This window comes from Pseudogymnoascus destructans, assembly GCF_001641265.1.
Source record: "Pseudogymnoascus destructans isolate 20631-21 unplaced genomic scaffold scaffold_8, whole genome shotgun sequence".
Taxonomy (NCBI): domain Eukaryota; kingdom Fungi; phylum Ascomycota; class Leotiomycetes; order Thelebolales; family Thelebolaceae; genus Pseudogymnoascus; species Pseudogymnoascus destructans.
Window position 1 is genome coordinate 283,371 of NW_020167527.1, and position 19,805 is coordinate 303,175.

Below are 19,805 nucleotides of genomic sequence, written 5' to 3' on the forward strand. Positions count from 1 at the left end.
GCAACTGTTACTGTTACACTTTTAGCGTGTAACAGTAACATATTTGGTAAGGCGTACCTAATGCCAAGGTGCCTACTCTAGCCCTACATGCCCAAATAGGAAAGGGGACTGTCACACTATAACAGAACTCTGTCGCACTATGACAGAGCCATTTCTAGCCTAGTAAATTAGTAGTGTAGTTAGCCATAATCAACAATTTGAACAACATCCTATGCTTGAAATAGGTGAATACTGTATATTACTCTATAATAACTATAGAAGCTAAACCTCACAGCATCTAGCAAACTGCCTAGCTTGCTATGCGGATAGCAAGCCAACTCTCTAAACTTATTAGAGAGTCTATTAAGAGCCCTAGCCCTGGCCTCAACCGGCTTAGCCTGCCCTAGCCCTGAGAGGAACCCCCTAACTTCCCGCCTATCCTATCTATAGATTTCCCCCTCTCCCCTAAAGGGCCTAGCCAGCCCCTATGACAACAATGGCACTACTAGCACTGCCCCTAGCATCACCTATGGCGGTCAAAACCATATGACTGCTAAGGACATGCTCTTTGTCATGCGGCTCTACATTGAGCAGCAGGCCACATACAGCCACTAGTCTAACCAAGCATTTTAGAAGCGGATTGCCAAGCACCTTATGGTAGACTGGGGAAAAGAGCACCAAACCTTAGCTAGGCTGTAGCCAAGCTTGTCTGCGAGCATAGGGCGTATATCGCTAAGCTTGATAGCAGTAGCAAGACACCTAGTCGTCTATGACAGATGCTCTAGACTCCTAGATCACCATGCTTGATGCTTGAGAGGAGGTCAAGCAAGCTCGGCAAGAGGCGTAGGGCACTGCTAATGTAGAGACAACTACATTAGCAGCCTAGTAGCAGGCCTCTCTTACGCTCTAGGTGTTACGATATCAAGTGCACCTTGCAGCTCGAGTGAGGGTTCAGGGGTGTGGGGAGCTTTCCGGAGTTGGAGTGAATTCTCAGAACTGGTCTCGCTAAAGAGAATTCACTCCACAACAACATAGCTGTATATAGATCGAGCCACTGCTCGAGTGCTCCTCTTCTCTTTCTCTAGATTGAGTTTAATTCATAATACCCAACTGGCGCCCTATGCCTTGGTGAACCGTGACACTAGGCACACAAGACACAGCTCTTAAGAGCTGCTTCTCATGCCTACTAGAAAGAGGACGAGGAGGACAAGAGCAGCACTGCCCCTAAGACCCAAACCCTGCAACTACAGACCCTACAACCTAACGATGACGACCAGCCACCCTAGCACCAGTTATAGCCCTCGAGGGGGATCCTATCGCTATAGGACTTGAACACCTCTTTAGCATTGTCAAGAGGGCTGCGAGTCAGATAGGCAGTGCCCTAAAGGAGGAGGAGAGGGAGGAAAAGGATGCTGCTGTCGAGAAGCAGCTTAAGGACCTAGAGTCTAAGGTTAGCACTGTTAACGACAATGTCACACAGATGCTAGCGATGATGCAGTAGAGGGGGAATTAGGAGGGGAATTAGGGGGAGGGGGGACAATAGGGATGTACATACCTATGATAGATAGGACTCTACTATAGGTGGAGTTAATCTAAACTGGTTCCTCTACTCTCGCCCCTGTAGGCATGTCTGCACATTCATAAGCCAGACAGTGACGACTGTCACGGTTCACCAAGGCATAGGGCGCCAGTTGGGTATTATGAATTAAACCCAATCTAGAGAAGAAAGGAAAGAGAAGAGGAGCACTCGAGCAGTGGCTCGATCTATATACAGCTATGTTGTTGTGGAGTGAATTCTCTTTAGCGAGACCAGTTCTGAGAATTCACTCCAACTCCGGAAAGCTCCCCACACCCCTGAACCCTCACTCGAGCTGCATGTCATACTGACATTCGTTGCACTCAGTTTGCTATCAAACTCAAGAGCAAACTTAGAAATCTCCTCCTCAAACCTACAAGTCACCATACATATCTTGGCTTATCACACCAACAACAGAAGCAATACTACTCAACGATTGCTGCAAACTCTTCTACTACATCTGTTTATGCTACATACATCACGGCATATCATTTGAACACTCATTGAACAAGTTATTAAGAAAATCTCCTCCTTAAGGGGGTGGGCCAATACTACCACATGGCATATCTCTACCAACTAGAGGCCTAGGAACATGAACGATAGCTCTAGAAGCTTCTACAACCCTCTATGATTCATTACACGTCATCGCTCCTTAGTTACCCACAAGATTGGTTAAGTTATGACATAATTTATCTATAGGTACTCTGACCTTGGACCTCCTTTTCACTTCCTATAGGCTAGGAACCCAAGAGATGGCTCTATGGGATTCTCTTACGTTCACTACATGATTAGCAAGCTAGTTGTGGGTCGCACTTGATTTCTAATACATTTACCAAGCCTGGTTAGTCATGGAAAGTCATGGAAAATGAGAGAACTACACTCCTTTGGCATAAATAGGATTGCCCTTTCCTTAAGAAAGGGCAAGCAGGCAATAACGTAGGTCATGGCGTAATGGGGGTAATGGCGTAATGGGGGTAGTGGGGTCAGAACCACCCCATCAAACCTACAACCCTATTAACTACTACTACTACTATGCTAGAATGGTCCGTCAGAAGAGTATAAAGGCTCAAGAACGCGAAATTCAAATTCAAAAAGCTATATTAGCTATTAAATCAAATCAATACAAATCAATATATGCTGCTGCAAAAGCTTTAGGGCTACCAGAGGAGACCCTCCGCTGTCGCATAAATGGAAGGCACACACGTGTAGAAGCACGCCAGCACCAGCAACTCCTATCAAAAACTCAAGAGCAGACCCTCTCAAAGTGGATTAAAGAGCTTACTGGAAGTGGTTAAGCTCCTAGCCATCGGATATTACGTGAGGTTGCAGAGGAAGTCCGGTGAAACAAGTGTCGGGTCTTCCAAACCCAGGTGAGCCGACCTACAGAGTTAGTTGACCAGCTCAGTCAGGTCAACTACCAACCCATCAAACCTGCTATAGACTGGCAGACTCGGCTATTTCTAACTAGTGGCTTGGCAGACCCCATCAAACCAACCGGCTCAGCAGCAGATCCGACCAACCCAGCAGACCCGACCGACTCAGCAGTCCCGACCGACTCAGCAGACCCGACCAACTCAGCAGACCCGACCAACTCAACAGACACAACCTCAAATCCCTAACTTACCTCTTGGGCAAGAGTGGGTGCCACGGTTCATTCAAAGGCATCCTAACTTACGTGTTAAGTTAGGAAGGAGGGTTGAGGCACAAAGGATGAATGGGGTCACAAAGCAGGTGTTGAAGGCGTGGTTTGACGCGTACAAGAGCCTCACAACAGAGCTAAAAATCGAAAATCACAACACCTACAACATGGATGAGACTGGGTTTTCAATTGGAACAATGCAATCAACAAGAATTATCGTGGATTCAAGCCTTAGGACGCGTTTTCAAGCCCATCTAGGCCGGCAGGAATGGGTGTCTGCTGTTGAGTGCATCTGCATGGATGGAACAACCACCGACCCCCTCATTATCTTCAAGGGACAGAATATACTACAGAGCTGGATTCCAAAGGAGGTTATAAGCAAATGGCACTTCTCTGCAAATACAAAAGGGTGGACAAGCAATCTTCATGGATTAGAGTGGCTAAAACGCGTTTTTGAGCCCTCTACAAGAGCAAAAGCAACACTTCCAAATGGACAACTACAACAAAGGCTCCTTATTTGTGATGGCCATGACAGCCATATAAGCGGGAGCTTCATATCACACTGCATACAGAATCACATATCGCTACTTATACTACCTCCACATACCTCTCATGTGTTACAGCCACTTGATGTTGCAATTTTTGGACCTTTGAAAAAACACCTCACAACAGCCCTCTCGCACCTTAATGAGGCGCAGCTCCTACGCATACAGAAAGCAGAATGGATGGATGCATACATACAAGCAAGAGCAGCTGCATTTTCAAATTCAAATATAACTTCTGCTTGGAGAGGGAGTGGGCTACAGCCGTTCCAGCCACAAACAGTCATACGTGCAGCGACGCTTCCTACAACAGACGTAGCAGAACGGCCAAGGACTCCAACAGAGCATGATATTTTTGAGAAAGTATTTTTGAATAGCAGTCCTCTTCATTTTCAGACACTTTACAAAGCAAATACAGTTCTCTCTTCTACAATAAGTCGTGGTGGTGTTTTGAACACTCCTACAAAGCGATATATTCATAAGTTAGCAGATGAGACAGAGAGGCTTAACACACGCCACATACTACAGCAAAGAGAGACGGATAACTTGCGCAACATAATTCAGAAAAGAAGGGAGCAAAAGAAGGGTAAAAGAGCTGTTTTGAAGGGTCAATTCCACATCTCTACAGAAGAACTCCGGTCGCAAGTAGCAGAAGCAGAAGCAGCAACAGCAACAGCTTTACAGAGGCCTAGAACAACACCACGACTTATAGAGGAAGCTACAATTGAGGAAATAGACAGAGAGGGTGAAGAAGAGATATATGACAGCGATTTAGATGAATTAGCCTAGTAGTAATTGAACAATTTCAATTTTTTAAAGGTGGTAGTGGTTTGATGGGGTGGTTCCGACCCCACTACCCCCGTTACGCCATTACCCCCGTTACGCCATGACCTACGTTACAGTAAATCGACTATCACATACTTCCCCGTCTTTTACAAGCTTTCAAGCATTCATCTTGTTACTCCTTGTTTCTGAAAAGTCAGTGAGGTGTTAACCTCTGACTTACCCCTGAGTTCCCAGACTCAACATTTGTTGCAACTTGTCTGAACAACTTCACTACATCACACACCTGATTGCTGCGTTGTGGAATAGTCTAAGCTACAACCCTTTGGCTCTGTTTCCTAAGACAGTGTGTTGTCTTAGTAAAATCATCCCTTCCTTGGGTGGCTAGATTCTCACATCTGGTGCACCCACCATTACACTGCAAGGTGCACTTGATATTGTAACAATGACAAAGTATGTAGCAACAGGCTGCATACCAGCCCTTAGCCCCTTGCCAAAGGCAGTATACGTCTAGCTTTGCTAGACAGAGCTAAAGACTCTCTCAACCTCAATCCTAACAGAGGACAGAGTAGTGTTCCATCGCTACTAGTCCTTAGGCTAGCTAAACCGCCTAAGCAGATGCTCCAACAGGCATGTAGTGCTAAAGGCAGCTGAGTAGGCTAGGTTGCCAAAGACATAGAGGGTCTCATAACCCTCTATGGTCACCTCCTTGATACAGAGCAGGGGAATCAGCTGGCATGGTTCCTGTTCCGTAAACCAGAACAGGCGCTATGCATTACCTAGGGGCAGGTCCCCTAGGCAGAACGACTGGTGTTCATAAATGAACACTAGCTGCTGAACCACTCGTAGCAACTGCTGCTGCTGCTTAATTAGGCAGTGACGATACATTGTCGCTGCCTAGGCTGTTGCTACCATGAGCAGCAACAGCAGGAGCACCTCCCCCTCATCCCACCCTCATCCTCCTTATGTGTTACCACCTAGTGCTAGTCTTTGGCCTCGACAAGGAGGGCTTCTAAGTGCCTTGCGATGAGTGTAAGGACAGTTCGAACCGAGGCTGACCTTCAAGTCTGCAGAAGTATCCAAAGTATAATGTGAAGACTTCGATACTCGAAGCAGTAGGACAAGGTATAGTAATTCAGGCTCCAAAGCATATAGTTACTTTATACCACAGGGGTCAAGTGGTGAGACTAACAGGTTGGCCAAGTGGTTCGACTCGAAGTAACGTAACTCGTGGCGTAACGGGACGGATGGCGTAACGGGACGCTTTGCCAGAGCCACCCGCACCCCACCAAAATAAGGTCACATGACCAAAATTAAAACGTTAATAACTTTTGTAATAACGTAGGTCGTGGTCAGACTGGCTACATGGCCAGACTGGCTATTAGTACCATCACATACAAATTTGTATGTGGAGGTACTTATGCTTGCGAAAATTAGAACCTTAATAACTCCTTTAATAAAAAGGCTAGAGCATATTCCTTGTATATATAGGAACTTTAAATAGTCATCTACTATATCTAAAGACGCTAATAATACTAGTGTCTTTTTACATAAGTTACTAAAGGTTTTAACTTTTGCCATATAAATTTTTAGTATAGCAAATCTAAAATTGTTAATAACTACCTAATAAGGCTAGCTTACATGCTAGCGTTTTTAATTATAACGTATAAGTATATAAATTATGTAAGTTTAATAACATTAAGCTCTAGCAAGTCAATTAAAGTAATTATTACAAGTTTGAATTATATATCACGTGATGTGAATTTGCTTGTGAATTTACCTGTAAAATTGAAATAGCCGGTCTGGCCATGTAGCTGGTCTGACCATGATCTACGTTATTGCTAGCGCTTTGATATATAAACTATTGTTATATATAGTCCTTAGTTAACGTAGGTCGTGGCCATACCGGGATGGTGGGGTAAGCCACCCCTTCAAAATATGAGCAGCTTCGAAATAATTGAAAATAGTTCTACCATTACCATGCTAATTCATCTATATCACTGTCAAATAGCTCCTCCTCACTCCCATCATCAATTAGATCAATTATAGATGTTGTAACTTGTGGAGTTGTTGATATTTTCGACTTTTGTGATGTAGCTGTTGTTGCTGCTTCTGCTTCTGCTAGTTAAAGGCACATTACTGCATCTACGCCATTGCTGCATCTACGCCATGACCTACGTTACTCTCTTCTACAATAGTTAAGTCGTGGCATTCTCAACACTCCTACAAAGCGATATATCCATAAGTTAGCAGATGAGACAGAGAAGCTTAACACATGCCACATACTAATGTAGGTCGTGGCGTAGATGCAGCAATGGCGTAGATGCAGTAATGTCCCTTTACATACAAATTCATATGCAAAGGTACTTTACACTTGCAAAATTAAAAGCTTAAGTAGCTCTACTAATAAAAATCGTAAGGCTTAGCTACTTAATATATATGTTCTATATAACGTACATGTATAGCGAAAGCGCCAAACAAGTGAAAGCGCCAAAATTATCTACCCTCACGACAAACATTGCGATAAATCTACCACAACATTAGAAATCAATTGAAACTACTCGGAGTCCTCTTCCTCAGAGGTGTCTATTACAATCTGACACGTGCGCGCATTGTGCCCAGTCTCACCACACTTGCCACAGCGACGGGCACGGGTTTCTTCCCTTGGCTTCCGACCACGGCTTGCCCTTATTTCCTGCTCTACCTGCTGCACAACATCCCTCTCATCCTGTAGCTCTTGCGCCCCTTGTTGACTAAGTGATCCTCCTTGCTGTAGTCGTGTTTTCCTAGCTCTCCGGCGCTTGCTCAGTACTTCATTTGCCTGTCGTAGGTTTTGGTTCTCTCCCTTTAGCAGTGCTAATTGATGCATTATTTGCGATGCACCCTTTGTAAACTGGTCAACAGCTGCATAGATTGAGGTTGGAGAGCTATTTTGATGGCGTGAAATCCGAGTTTTAATAAATGTAGACTGTGACATAGCTTCAATTGGGTTGTTTGGTGTCTGAGAAACCCAAGGTTGAGCAGTACCTGGGCGGGAGCTTGGAGGCGTTGGTGTCCTTAACTTAAGATCAAGTGTAGATATCACTCTCTCAGGGTCAAATGGAAGAAGCCCTGCCCCTCGGAACCCGCCTCGAATGTTACTTTCCGTCATTGTAGTGTTAAATGCAGCGTGGAAGGCAGGAAAGAAGTCATCCTTTGTAATATGAGAAATATGAGCCTGCATCATATCTTCAATTTGCCGACCATAGGCCTGCTTTAACGGGCCGAAACAGCCAACATCAAGTGGCTGGAGTAGATGAGAAGAGTGAGCAGGCATACAAAGCGTAATAATGTTGTGTTCCTTGCAGTACTCCTCAAACTCATCTGAGTGGTGGCTCTCATGACCATCAAGGACTAACAAGCGATAACCACCAACACTCCGGGCCTTTGTATGCTTCTCAAAGTGCTGAATCCAATCCATGCCTCTCTCGTTTGTAGTCCAGCCATTTTCAGTAACAGAAATCACCCAATCGCTTGAAAATCCACTATTCTCATACCAAGATGTAAGGTGGTTTTTGCCTGCAACAATGATAAATGGTGGTACTGCCCAACCTTGAGAACTAACGCCTTGGATTACTGTAACCCATTCCCGATTACCAGGCTGTACCTTCTTTGCTTTTGCCCGCCCGTCTGAGCTTGTTACAACCATACCAGTTGAGATAACGCCCATCATAAACCCAGTCTCATCAAAGTTGTAGATATCTGCTTCATCGATACCATATTTCGCAATTGTGTTACGCACAAGCTCAAACCAGCCATTAATAACTTCTGGATCTTCGCACTTAGCCCTCTGGTAGTCGTATTTGCGCTGAAAGCGTGTCTGGAGCTCTACACGCCGCTTAACAAAGTTTGAAGCCCAACGCGACCCAACGCGTGACGCGTCGCGTGTTGCAAGTAGTCGACTTGCCATATCTTCAACAACAGACAGCCGAGGAGGAAACCCTTTGGCAGCTAGGTCGAGTATATACTGAACAAGGACGGACTCCTCTAGGTTAGTTAATTTCTGTGAGTTGGCTTGGATATCGCGTCGTGAAGGTACACCTTCTAGACGACGACCTAGCTTGCGGTGGTCCACAGAATAGATCCTAGCAGCAACTCGAAGGCGTAACTTTGGGTCGCTTTGCATAGCCTGGATAGCTAGCACTAATTGGCTTTCATCGTTTTTATGGGGCATGTTTTGTTGTTGAGGAATTTAACATTTAGTTGGGGGGTTTGGTCACCGCATCATTTTGGCGCTTTCGCTTGTTTGGCGCTTTCGCTATACATGTACGTTATAGCTTTTTATAATATATAAGAAGTTTAGCAGTGCTAGTTCCATGGTTATTATTCTATTAATATAATAAAATATCCTGTATAAATATTTGTATAACGTAACTCGTGGCGTAACGGGACGGATGGCGTAACGGGACGCTTTGCCAGAGCCACCCGCACCCCACCAAAATCAAGGTCACATGACCAAAATTAAAATGTTAATAACTTTTGTAATAATGCTTATAACGCTTAATCCTCTTAGACTATTACTCTTTATATCATACTCTAACATGTGTAAAAATGCTAGTAGTACTACTTTTGTTTTACAAAAGATAATAAGGCTTATATTTTACTATATAAAATATAAATAACTACTTAATAAGAAGAGCTTAACGTAGGTCGTGGCCATACCGGGGCCATGGCCATACCGGGATGGTGAGGTAAGCGAGCACTTAACTAACCCATCAAACCCATCAACCAACACACCAAACCTATCAATTACCCCATTATTATGGTACGCAAACGGAGTTTAAAAGCTCAAGAACGCGATATTCTAATACTTGAAGCAGTAGCTGGAGTAAAATCTGGTTTATATAAAACTGCAAATGCTGCTGCAAAGGCCTTACATCTAAGGCCTGATACAGTTGTTAGCCGCATTAAAGGGCGACATACCTCACATAAAGAAGCACATTTAAAACATCAATTACTCTCCCAAACCCAAGAAAAGACCCTTTTAAAATGGATCAAAAATCTTACTGCAAGTGGTTACGCTCCTAGCCATCGCATATTACGTGAGGTTGCAGAGGAAGTGCGGTCAAACAAGTGTCGGGTCTTCCAAACCCAGGTGAGCCAACCTACAGAGTTAGTTGACCAGCTCAGTCAGGTCAACTACCAACCCATCAAACCTGCCATAGACTGGCAGACTCGGCTATTTCTAACTAGTGGCTTGGCAGACCCCATCAAACCAACCGGCTCAGCAGCAGTCCCGACCAACTCAGCAGTCCCGACCGACTCAGCAGTCCCGATCAACTCAGCAGACCCGACCAACTCAGCAGACCCGACCAACTCAACAGACACAAACTCAACAACCACAACTCCAACTACCTAACTTACCTCTTGGGCAAGAGTGGGTGCCACGGTTCATTCAAAGGCATCCTAACTTACGTGTTAAGTTAGGAAGGAGGGTTGAGGCACAAAGGATGAATGGGGTCACAAAGCAGGTGTTGAAGGCGTGGTTTGACGCATACAAGAGCCCCACAACAGAGCAAAAAATCGAAAACTACAACACCTACAATATGGATGAGACTGGGTTTTCAATTGGAACAATGCAATCTACACGAATTATAGTCGATTCTACACTTAGGACACATTTTCAGGCACATCCAGGAAGGCAGGAATGGGTCTCTGCTGTTGAGTGCATCTGGAACAACCACCGACCCCCTCATTATCTTCAAGGGACAGAATGTACTACAGAGCTGGATTCCAAAGGATGTTATAAGCAAATGGCACTTCTCTGCAAATACAAAAGGATGGACAAGCAATCTTCATGGATATGAGTGGCTAAAACGCGTTTTTGAGCCTTCTACAAGAGCAAAAGCAACACTTCCAAATGGACAACTACAACAAAGGCTCCTTATTTGTGATGGCCATGACAGCAATATAAGTGGGAGCCTCATATCACACTGCATACAGAATCGCATATCGCTCCTTATACTACCTCCACATACCTCACATATACTCCAACCACTTGATGTTGCAATTTTTGGACCTTTGAAAAGACACCTCACAACAGCCCTCTCACACCTTAATGAGGCGCAGCTCCTACGCATACAGAAAGCAGAATGGATGGATGCATACATACAAGCAAGAGCAGCTGCATTTTCAAATTCAAATATAACTTCTGCTTGGAGAGGGAGTGGGCTACAGCCGTTCCAGCCATAGACAGTCATACGCGCAGCTACACTTCCTACAACAGATGCACCCTTAGAACGGCCAAGGACTCCAACAGAGCATGATATTAGAAAGTATTTTTGAATAGCAGTCCTCCTCATTTTCAGACACTTCACAAAGCAAATACAGTTCTCTCTTCTACAATAAGTCGTGGTGGTGTTTTGAACACTCCTACAAAGCGATATATTCATAAGTTAGCAGACGAGACAGAGCGGCTCAATACATGCCACATACTACAACAAAGGGAGACAGATAACTTGCGCTCAATTATTCAGAAGCGCAGAGTACAAAATAAGGGCAAGAGAGCAGTTTTGAAGGGTCAATTCCACATCACAACTGAGGAGTTGCAGTCGCAAGTAGCAGAAGCAGAAGCAGCAACAGCAACAGCTTCACAGAGGCCTAGAACAACACCACGACTTATAGAGGAAGCTACAATTGAGGAAATAGACAGAGAGGGTGAAGAAGAGATATATGACAGCGATTTAGATGAATTAGCCTAGTAGTAATTGAACAATTTCAATTTTTTAAAGGTGGTAGTGGTTTGATGGGGTGGTTACGACCCCACTAAGTTACCCCCGTTACGCCATTACCCCCGTTACGCCATGACCTACGTTACATATATAAAACCTAAACATTGAATAGTCAAGCCCTATAATTTTTATTAATGGAGATATGTAGGTTTTTAGTTTTGGAAGTGTGAAGTACCTTTGCATATGAATTTGTATGTAAAGGTACATTACTGCATCTACGCCATTGCTGCATCTACGCCACGACCTACGTTACATTAATTTCATAATTGGAAATTTTGATATCGTGCAGCTGATAATTGCCGATTTTAGGCCAAACAATAACTTAATGATTGAACTAACGTAAGTCGTGGCGTAACGGGACGGATGGCGTAACGGGACGCTTTGCCAGAGCCACCCGCACCCCACCAAATTCACACACCTATCCACCAATTATGGTACGCAAAAAAAGTCGAAAATCAGAGGATTTAGAAGTTCTATTAGCTCAAGCTATCTTAGGCATCCAAAATAAGGAGTATAAGTCATCATATGAGGCTGCTAAGGCCTTGGGGCTGAGCTGCAATACTGTTCAAAAACAGCAATTATTATCAAAAAATCAAGAAACCACTCTCTTAAAGTGGATTAAGGACCTTACTACAAGTGGCTATGCTCCAAGCCATCGCATATTACGTGAGGTTGCAGAGGAAGTGCGGTCAAATAAGTGTCGGGTCTTCCAAACCCAGGTGAGCTAACCCGTGGAGTGGACCACCTCAGTCAAGTCAACCACCAACCCATCAAACCTGCCATAGACTGGCAGACTCGGCTATTTCTAACTAGTGGCTTGGCAGACCCCATCAAACCAACCGGCCCAGCAGCAGACCCGACCGACCCAGCAGACCCGACCGACTCAGCAGTCCCGATCAACTCAGCAGACCCGACCAACTCAGCAGACCCGACCAACTCAACAGACACAAACTCAACAACCACAACTCCAACTACCTAAGTTACCACTTGGGCAAGATTGGGTGCCACGGTTCATTCAGAGGCATCCTAACTTACGTGTTAAGCTAGGAAGAAGGGTTGAGGCACAAAGGATGAATGGGGTCACAAAGCAGGTGTTGAAGGGGTGGTTTGACGCGTACAAGAGCCTCACAACAGAGCTAAAAATCGAAAACTACAACACCTACAACATGGATGAGACTGGATTTTCAATTGGAACAATGCAATCTACACGAATTATAGTCGATTCTACACTTAGGACACGTTTTCAGGCACATCCAGGAAGGCAGGAATGGGTCTCTGCTGTTGAGTGCATCTGCATGGATGGAACAACCACCGACCCCCTCATTATCTTCAAGGGACAGAATATACTACAGAGCTGGATTCCAAAGGAGGTTATAAGCAAATGGCACTTCTCTGCAAATACAAAGGGATGGACAAGCAATCTTCATGGATTAGAGTGGCTAAAACGTGTTTTTGAGCCCTCTACAAGAGCAAAAGCAACACTTCCAAATGGACAACTACAACAAAGGCTCCTTATTTGTGATGGCCATGACAGCCATATAAGTGGGAGCTTCATATCACACTGCATACAGAATCGCATATCGCTACTTATACTACCTCCACATACCTCTCATGTGTTACAGCCACTTGATGTTGCAATTTTTGGACCTTTGAAAAAACACCTCACAACAGCCCTCTCACACATTAATGAGGCGCAACTCCTACGCATACAGAAGTCGGAATGGATGGATGCATACATACAAGCAAGAGCAGCTGCATTTTCAAATTCAAATATAACTTCTGCTTGGAGAGGGAGTGGGCTACAGCCATTCCAGCCACAAACAGTCATTCGAGCAGCTACACTTCCTACAATAGATGCAGTAATAGTGCGGCCAAAGACTCCAACAGAGCATGACATTTTTGAGAAAGTATTTCTCAATAGTAGTCCACCTGATTTTAATACCCTTCAAAAAGCAAATTCTGTGCTCCCTACAGCTCTAAATCAAGGTGTTTTGAACACTCCTACAAAGCGATATATTCAAAAAGTTAGCAGATGAGACAGAGAAGCTTAATACACGCCACATACTGCAACAAAGAGAGACGGATAACTTGCGCAGTATAATCCAGAAGCGCAGAGAACAGAACAAGGGCAAAAGAGCAGTTTTGAAGGGTCAATTCCATATCTCTACAAAGGAGTTGCAGTCGCAAGTAGCAGATGCAGAAGCAGCAACAACAGCAACACAAAAGTCGAAAACATCAACAACACCACATGCTACAGCATCTCTAATTGATTTAATTGATGATAGCAGTGAAGAGGAGATGTATGATAGTGATTTAGATGAATTAGCATAGTAATGGTAGAATTATTTGCAATTTTTGGTGGTAGTGGTAGTCTGGTAGTTTGGTGGGGTGCGGGTGGCTCTGGCAAAGCGTCCCGTTACGCCATCCGTCCCGTTAGTTACGCCACGACTTACGTTAATTGTTCGCTTCATTTTATATATGCTAAGTTAACCAAGTGAAGTTGATATAAAGATAGATTTAGCCAAAAGGCAACTTAAAAAATATATGCCTATCCTGCTTGCGCCAAACTCCCGTAAACTTACGTCATGATTTTGGTTTAAGTTCAGTTAGTAATTAACTGATTGATTGAAACTTCGAGACCAAAGAAACCTGTTTCTCTTCCCAGGATCGGTACCTGTGGTGGCAGCCTCTAATGATACGCTTCGGTTGTGTATCTCCTAATTTGTTGTTAGCAGGCTGTGCTGGTTGATTCATGGAGGCTACTTACATCCTCATCCGCAGAAATGAAGCAGTCTAATATGATTTCCCTTGCATTGTCGTGCTTCTCCAGAATCACAGGTGTACTGTGACTCTTCATAATAGGCAGTATGACCCCTCCAAATACCTCAAACTTTGACCAATTGATACGGTCTCCCTTCGGCCCGACAAAGGTCTTGCCTCCTTCGTCCGCCGAGGCCAAGTCACGTCGGGACAGAGGCACGTATGGTATCCGTGGCAGCGTTGAATTTTGCCAGGCCAGTCGATACGCAAAATGGCTCCTTCGGACCCCCATCAATATCTCGAGTCCCATAAACTGTTTCCGGCATTCATCACTGATCAAGGCTTGCGTCTGTGCGAGTCGTCCAACCGCTGTGTTCTGAATCCCCGCCATAACGGCGGCCAGGCCATTATAGTTGTTCATTTGCCTTAATTTCCATGCGATACGCATAAATTTCTCCAGTATCTGCGCCCGGTGCTTTGCCTTGTCTCTTAAGAGAATCAAGTTGGTCACCCACCATGCCACATGATTAAAGTGGTTGATGGCGCGGGTGACATTGACGAGGCTTTTGCATTTGGCCTTTTGTTTTGCTGAAAGGCTCACATCACGAACCAGATCTCGTACGCGGACTGACGAAAACATGATCCAATCCATTCTAGTGATTTCGTCTGCGAAATCATCATCCGAAATCTCCATGCAGTTGTGATACAGGAGCTTCGTCAGTAGGTGCTTTCTTGACGGTACGAAAGTCGCAGCTTCAATTTCATAATCTCTCACTGTATGAAAGGCTGAAGGTTGACCACCAGTCGCCGGGGCAGCGTCACTCGATGATACTGACACAGTCTCGGAATGTCGACGATCTCGTTTGGCGTTCTTCTCACCAGCTAGAGACACATTGCTGGTGTTCTTGCTTGGAACAGTACTCCGTGAGCTGCGTGTCGAAGATGTGACTGGAACGAGTTCGTTCGTTTCCTCCACGTCAGAGTTTACCTCTAGATCACTCTTCTCCCACCGAGTATCGTCATCTTCCACGACGTGAAAGCGAAGCATAGTCCTCATCTCTTGAACGGCGTAATTGAAAGCTGGTTCAGTGGAAATCTGCTCGACAAAAGCGCTGAATTTCTGATTCGTCTGTGGAGCGGCGAAATCGCCTGGATACTGCGAAATCCATTTGGTAAGGACAGCGATAATCCGAAGCTGCACGGTAGTTCGGGTCAGGAAATGTTGACCTTTCTCAGTCGTAGATTTTTCCAACCGGGATAAAGTGGCAGACAGTAACATCCCGGGAGACGCAAACTTTCTATACATGCACAGGAATATGTCCGTAAAATTCGCATCTGCCTTCGACATAGGCTGGCTTAACAGGCGATCGACAAGCTCGTCAAATGTGAACCCAGACACCTTGGCATGTCTGTCTGGAGTAACCTCATCACTTCGCTGGAGTATGGGAATATCGTCCGAGTAGCGGGGAGTGTCAATTTCAGAGTCTTCTAGATCGACACTCGAAAGAACGCCTCCAGAACGCTTCTTCTCTGGCGTATCATCTTCGTCATCGGTTTCTGGGGTAGCTATCGTAGTGGTGTTGCTCTCCAATTGGCCTTGCGACAACCGTGTTTGGCCGGTCGTTGGGACATCTGCCTTCTCCTGGAAGACCTGAACTGTGTCCGTGTCAACCTTTTGGCGCGTCGGTATAGTACGACTAGACATTTGAGGTGGTGGAATCGCCTTTGGCATCGCCTTTGGCATCGAGAACTCGGAGCGAACACTGTTTGTGACAGCTTAGACCTAGGCCTTGGCATGCATCACTGCCTGCCCCGGCTTCAGTTGATGAGCCTGCTCAAGGTTTAACTGCGACCGAAATAACGAGGTGAGAATCGAGGATTCGTGGGCATGGGCCTGCGGTGGACGAACTCAGAACTGGTATCCACGTTATGGCTTCAGTTGAGGTTGACGTTAATCGGCGGCTACTTCGGGATAGACGCTCAGGCCCGTCTATGTGGGGTAAGCAAGGGTGAAGGGTGACGGGTGCTCTGACGGGCTCGGCTAGATTTCTTTCCGTTAGGAAAGTGAGGAGCAGACACCATGATTGTCTCAGAAATGGACAATTATTTTTTGAGTTTTAATTCTTGTACAGAAGTTAATGCGTGGTGTTTCTAGATAATGCCATCAACGTCGAAGCTACTTCACAAGCTCACATAACATACGATACTTCAGTAGTCGTGGAATAATTGCTACTAATCGCTAACCATATACGCCATGTAGTGGAATACTGGCAAAATTAGGAGGACCGGAGGGCATAGAAATTTGATTTCTAATATGCATCTCCGTTGAGGAGCTGCGCGATGATCGTTGCGTTTTCCTCAGCAACCTCGTCCTGGACCAGTCGAGCAACATCAACGCCGTCTGCCGCGACAAGCTTCAAAACGAGGTTAGCATACTCTCTTACACCCTCACCGGGCTTTCCAAACTCCAGCTTAGCCTTGCCCAACGCATCTATCCCATCCTGTGTCCCTCGATCGCTGTTCCATGGTCCTGGCCTTGAATTGCCTCTGCCCATTCCCCCCCTTCCACCTCCCCTACCTCTCTGGAACTGAGGAAACGAATGATCGTTGTTCGACTCAAGCGTATTTGGATCATCCGTCGGCGGAAGAGTAGCACTGTATATCTCTCGTAGTTGGGAGCGTAGACGAGGGTACATGGTAAAGAGTGACTGTAACTTTTGAGAACTCTCCAACACTGAAAATATGTTGCCCTGGGTGGAACCTGCAACGGTTCCTGGCAATGGTCTTATTGATCCATTCTGCGTTGCAGGTTCAGCAGCAAGAGGAGTCAGATTTCTGGTCACTGGTGTCTCACAAGGGACGGCTCTGTGTAGAGTTGCACAGGCCACAGAACAACTACCAACTGTTAGATTTATCGTAGGTAACTGGTAATCGAAGCCCTCACTATGGAATTTCACATCGAGAACATTTATACTTGGCCTGCTGGTCGTTGCACACCCCACACACCTTGCTGCTCAAGCTTGCTTTTGGGGGACTCTGGTCTTTAGTGATGGTGGCTTCTGAAACTTCACCGACTTCTTCAAGATTGCCATGGTCTACCTCGGTTTGTGGTATATCCAGATTTTGGGGAGACTGCGATTTGGCCGACCTATCCAAAACCTCGCCATCGCCGCCAAGGTCAGCAGTGGTGGGCTCCATGGCTAGTATTCAGAGCAGACGGTGGTCTGGATCCGTGATGGCGGTGGAAAGTTGAAGGGTCGGGTCACGTGCACGAAGTATAAATAGTGCTGAGTCATATGCCGTCATTCCAGAAATCTGCCAGAGATCGACCGGACATTAAATTGTCTGGGCTGTGGTAAATATTATAGAACTCCTACTGCTTACGAAGAGTGTTTTTTGTGAAAGAAATATCCACAAACAGCACAATGGCATCATGTCGAGCGCTCAGCACAGTGGCATCGTCCACAAGGATGCTGAGGCCAACCATAATAACCCCAAGGGTTCCAATCACATCCGCATACAGATGTCTTCACCAAACCGGAAGACTACCGTCGATGGGGGCGACAAATTCATCGAGGAGACCAACCCTACAGCCATTGCACCAGCCATCAACTATACTCCGCCCAGCGGCTGCGGCTGGAGGTAGCCGTACTATATTTATTCAGACGGAGAATACACCCAACCCGGATGCTCTCAAGTTTCTCCCCAACCAGCGGGTTCTACCCGAGGGCCTCTCGACGCCTTTCATTGAATATATGTCGCCGCGCTCAACTCTGGCGCCTCCACATCCCTCTCCGTTGGCAGCAAACTTGATGAACATCGACGGGATCACATCTGTGTTCTATGGAGTAGATTTCATAACCGTCACGAAGGCCGCCGATGCCAACTGGGCGCATATCAAACCCGAAGTTTTCAGCCTCATCACTGAAGCCGTTACTTCCGGACAGCATATGGTGAACATTACAGAGAATAAACCAGGAGAGCAACAACATGAGGGTGCGGAGGAGGACAGTCTTGCATATAACGAAAATGATAGTGAGGTTGTTGGAATGATCAAGGAACTCCTGGAAACACGGATAAGACCTGCGATTCAAGAAGACGGTGGAGATATCGACTTCAAGGGGTTTGAAGGGGGGAATGTATTGCTCAAGCTCAGAGGTGCCTGCCGTACATGCGATTCGAGCACGGTCACATTGAAGAATGGTATTGAGGGAATGCTGATGCACTATGTGAGTGAACCCCCCCCCTTTTTGACAAGAATCACTTTCCAACATCAAGCACAGATTGAAGAGGTAAAGGGCGTTGTTCAGGTTGTAGACCAGGAAGAGGAAGTGGCTCTAGCCGAGTTTGCAAAGTTTGAGGAGAAACTGAAACAGCAAAAGGGAAGTGTGCCAGCATCAACAGAAGGCAAGGACAGCCTAGACAGTGTGCCGGGTTGAAGCATCACGTACACTGTAGACTGTATAGTATGGCGAGGATTGGATGTATACCAGAACAAAATCACAGGGATGGGACATGCGTGTATATACCCAAATGAAGCATTGTGCAGACATAATTGGCCAGGGTGCCACTTCCCGGCTTTCTCGGTGTGCAGGGCCCATCTCGACCGAAGCCGAAGCCGAAGCCGAAGCCTTCTTGTAAGGTGGTGCTGAATTGACGTAGTGGTGGGAAGAGTAGAAACACGGCCTGGAAAAGTAATGCTGTGGAAGGATAGGTTATATCAAAGAGTCACGAGGGGTGGGTTAAACAGTGGTAGTAAGTTTTGTGTTACCGTGAATCCAACGCCAACCGCCGTCAACCAGTCAACATCAGCCAGTGCTACCAGAGACTTGGGCTTTGTCGAGCTCTTTCTCGTGGTTCCCACCCCACCACACTTTGTTCGAAATATGAACGGAAATAGCTAGGTGCAGTAGAGAAGATGGATGGCATTGACGACAGATGGGACTGTGATGTAATATATAGAGATCGATAATGGACTTTGGCGGCTCAGTACCCGTTGTATTGTGAAGTTTTGGAGAGATGATTGCTAGGGGACCAAGCAGTGCAGAAACGACAGGTAGAGAAGGGCAGAACTGCGTGGAGGGGAAAGAGGGGTGGATTGATTAATCATGGGGCACATGGGAGATGGGTGGAGAAGGGAGATGGGTGGAGGAGGGAGATGGATGGGGATGGATAGAGAAGTAGAGAGAGTACACAACATGAGGGTACAGCACGAATATATACCAACAGACAGCAAGACTAAAAGCTGTTCTTGCAATTGTCGATTCGATGGTGAGGGTTGTCGAGTAGCAGTCAAGGTACGGATACTGTGCTGTAGTGTGCTGTAATGGAGCAAGTACCATCTCTAGAGATGTACATACTCGAGCAAACGGAGTACTCTCTGTGACTGTTGACTGTTGACTGTTGACTCTCGACTGTTGACTCTCGACTCTCGACTCTCGACTCTGCTCCCCCGCAGTTTACCAAGACACACGCTAACGGTTAGTGCCATCAGTGTTACCCCCGTTCGAGTCTAGTGCTACGGTAGCCCCTCTATCTCCGCAATATCACCAAAGTATACAGTACGAGCAGAGGCAAACGGGAAGAGAAGAGTAAAACGATCAGCGTACTTTACTATAATACCCCATAAATACTGTCGCCACCCAAACATCAAGGCAGTCAGTGTTTTAGAGGCTCATACCTACGAGAACAGAACCATTCAAAGTAGCATAGATCACTCTAGAGTTGTACTTCTACGGGTACCCAGACAGCCACAC

General features: G+C 45.8%; 5 protein-coding genes across 5 annotated transcripts; 3 read left to right on the plus strand and 2 right to left on the minus strand.

Annotated features, from left to right (window-relative positions):
* Nucleotides 1–785: 785 nt before the first annotated feature.
* VC83_03770 (uncharacterized protein) lies at nt 786–1,480 on the plus strand (the record flags this gene model as incomplete). Its single annotated transcript, XM_024467413.1, has 2 exons — nt 786–822; nt 1,257–1,480. The coding sequence occupies 2 exons, from the start codon at nt 786–788 to the stop codon at nt 1,478–1,480; spliced, it is 261 nt and encodes an 86-aa protein (XP_024324742.1).
* Nucleotides 1,481–2,484: 1,004 nt separating this feature from the next.
* On the plus strand, nt 2,485–4,575 carry VC83_09626 (uncharacterized protein). Its single transcript, XM_024473039.1, has 2 exons — nt 2,485–2,925; nt 3,035–4,575. Exon 2 carries the CDS (start codon nt 3,266–3,268, stop codon nt 4,523–4,525), a length of 1,260 nt encoding a protein of 419 aa, XP_024328807.1. The 5' UTR covers nt 2,485–2,925; nt 3,035–3,265; the 3' UTR covers nt 4,526–4,575.
* Nucleotides 4,576–12,200: 7,625 nt separating this feature from the next.
* On the minus strand, nt 12,201–16,105 carry VC83_03771 (uncharacterized protein). Its single transcript, XM_024467414.1, has 2 exons — nt 14,057–16,105; nt 12,201–14,006 (listed from the first exon to the last, which is right to left on the minus strand). The coding sequence occupies exons 1-2, from the start codon at nt 15,791–15,793 to the stop codon at nt 13,896–13,898; spliced, it is 1,848 nt and encodes a 615-aa protein (XP_024324743.1). The 5' UTR covers nt 15,794–16,105; the 3' UTR covers nt 12,201–13,895.
* On the minus strand, nt 16,086–17,258 carry VC83_03772 (uncharacterized protein). The gene is made up of 2 exons (XM_024467415.1): nt 16,994–17,258; nt 16,086–16,944 (listed from the first exon to the last, which is right to left on the minus strand). The coding sequence occupies exons 1-2, from the start codon at nt 17,245–17,247 to the stop codon at nt 16,359–16,361; spliced, it is 840 nt and encodes a 279-aa protein (XP_024324740.1). The 5' UTR covers nt 17,248–17,258; the 3' UTR covers nt 16,086–16,358.
* A 28-nt stretch (nt 17,259–17,286) lies between these two features.
* On the plus strand, nt 17,287–19,214 carry VC83_03773 (uncharacterized protein). Its single transcript, XM_024467416.1, has one exon. It carries the CDS (start codon nt 17,475–17,477, stop codon nt 18,486–18,488), a length of 1,014 nt encoding a protein of 337 aa, XP_024324741.1. The 5' UTR covers nt 17,287–17,474; the 3' UTR covers nt 18,489–19,214.
* Nucleotides 19,215–19,805: the final 591 nt, after the last annotated feature.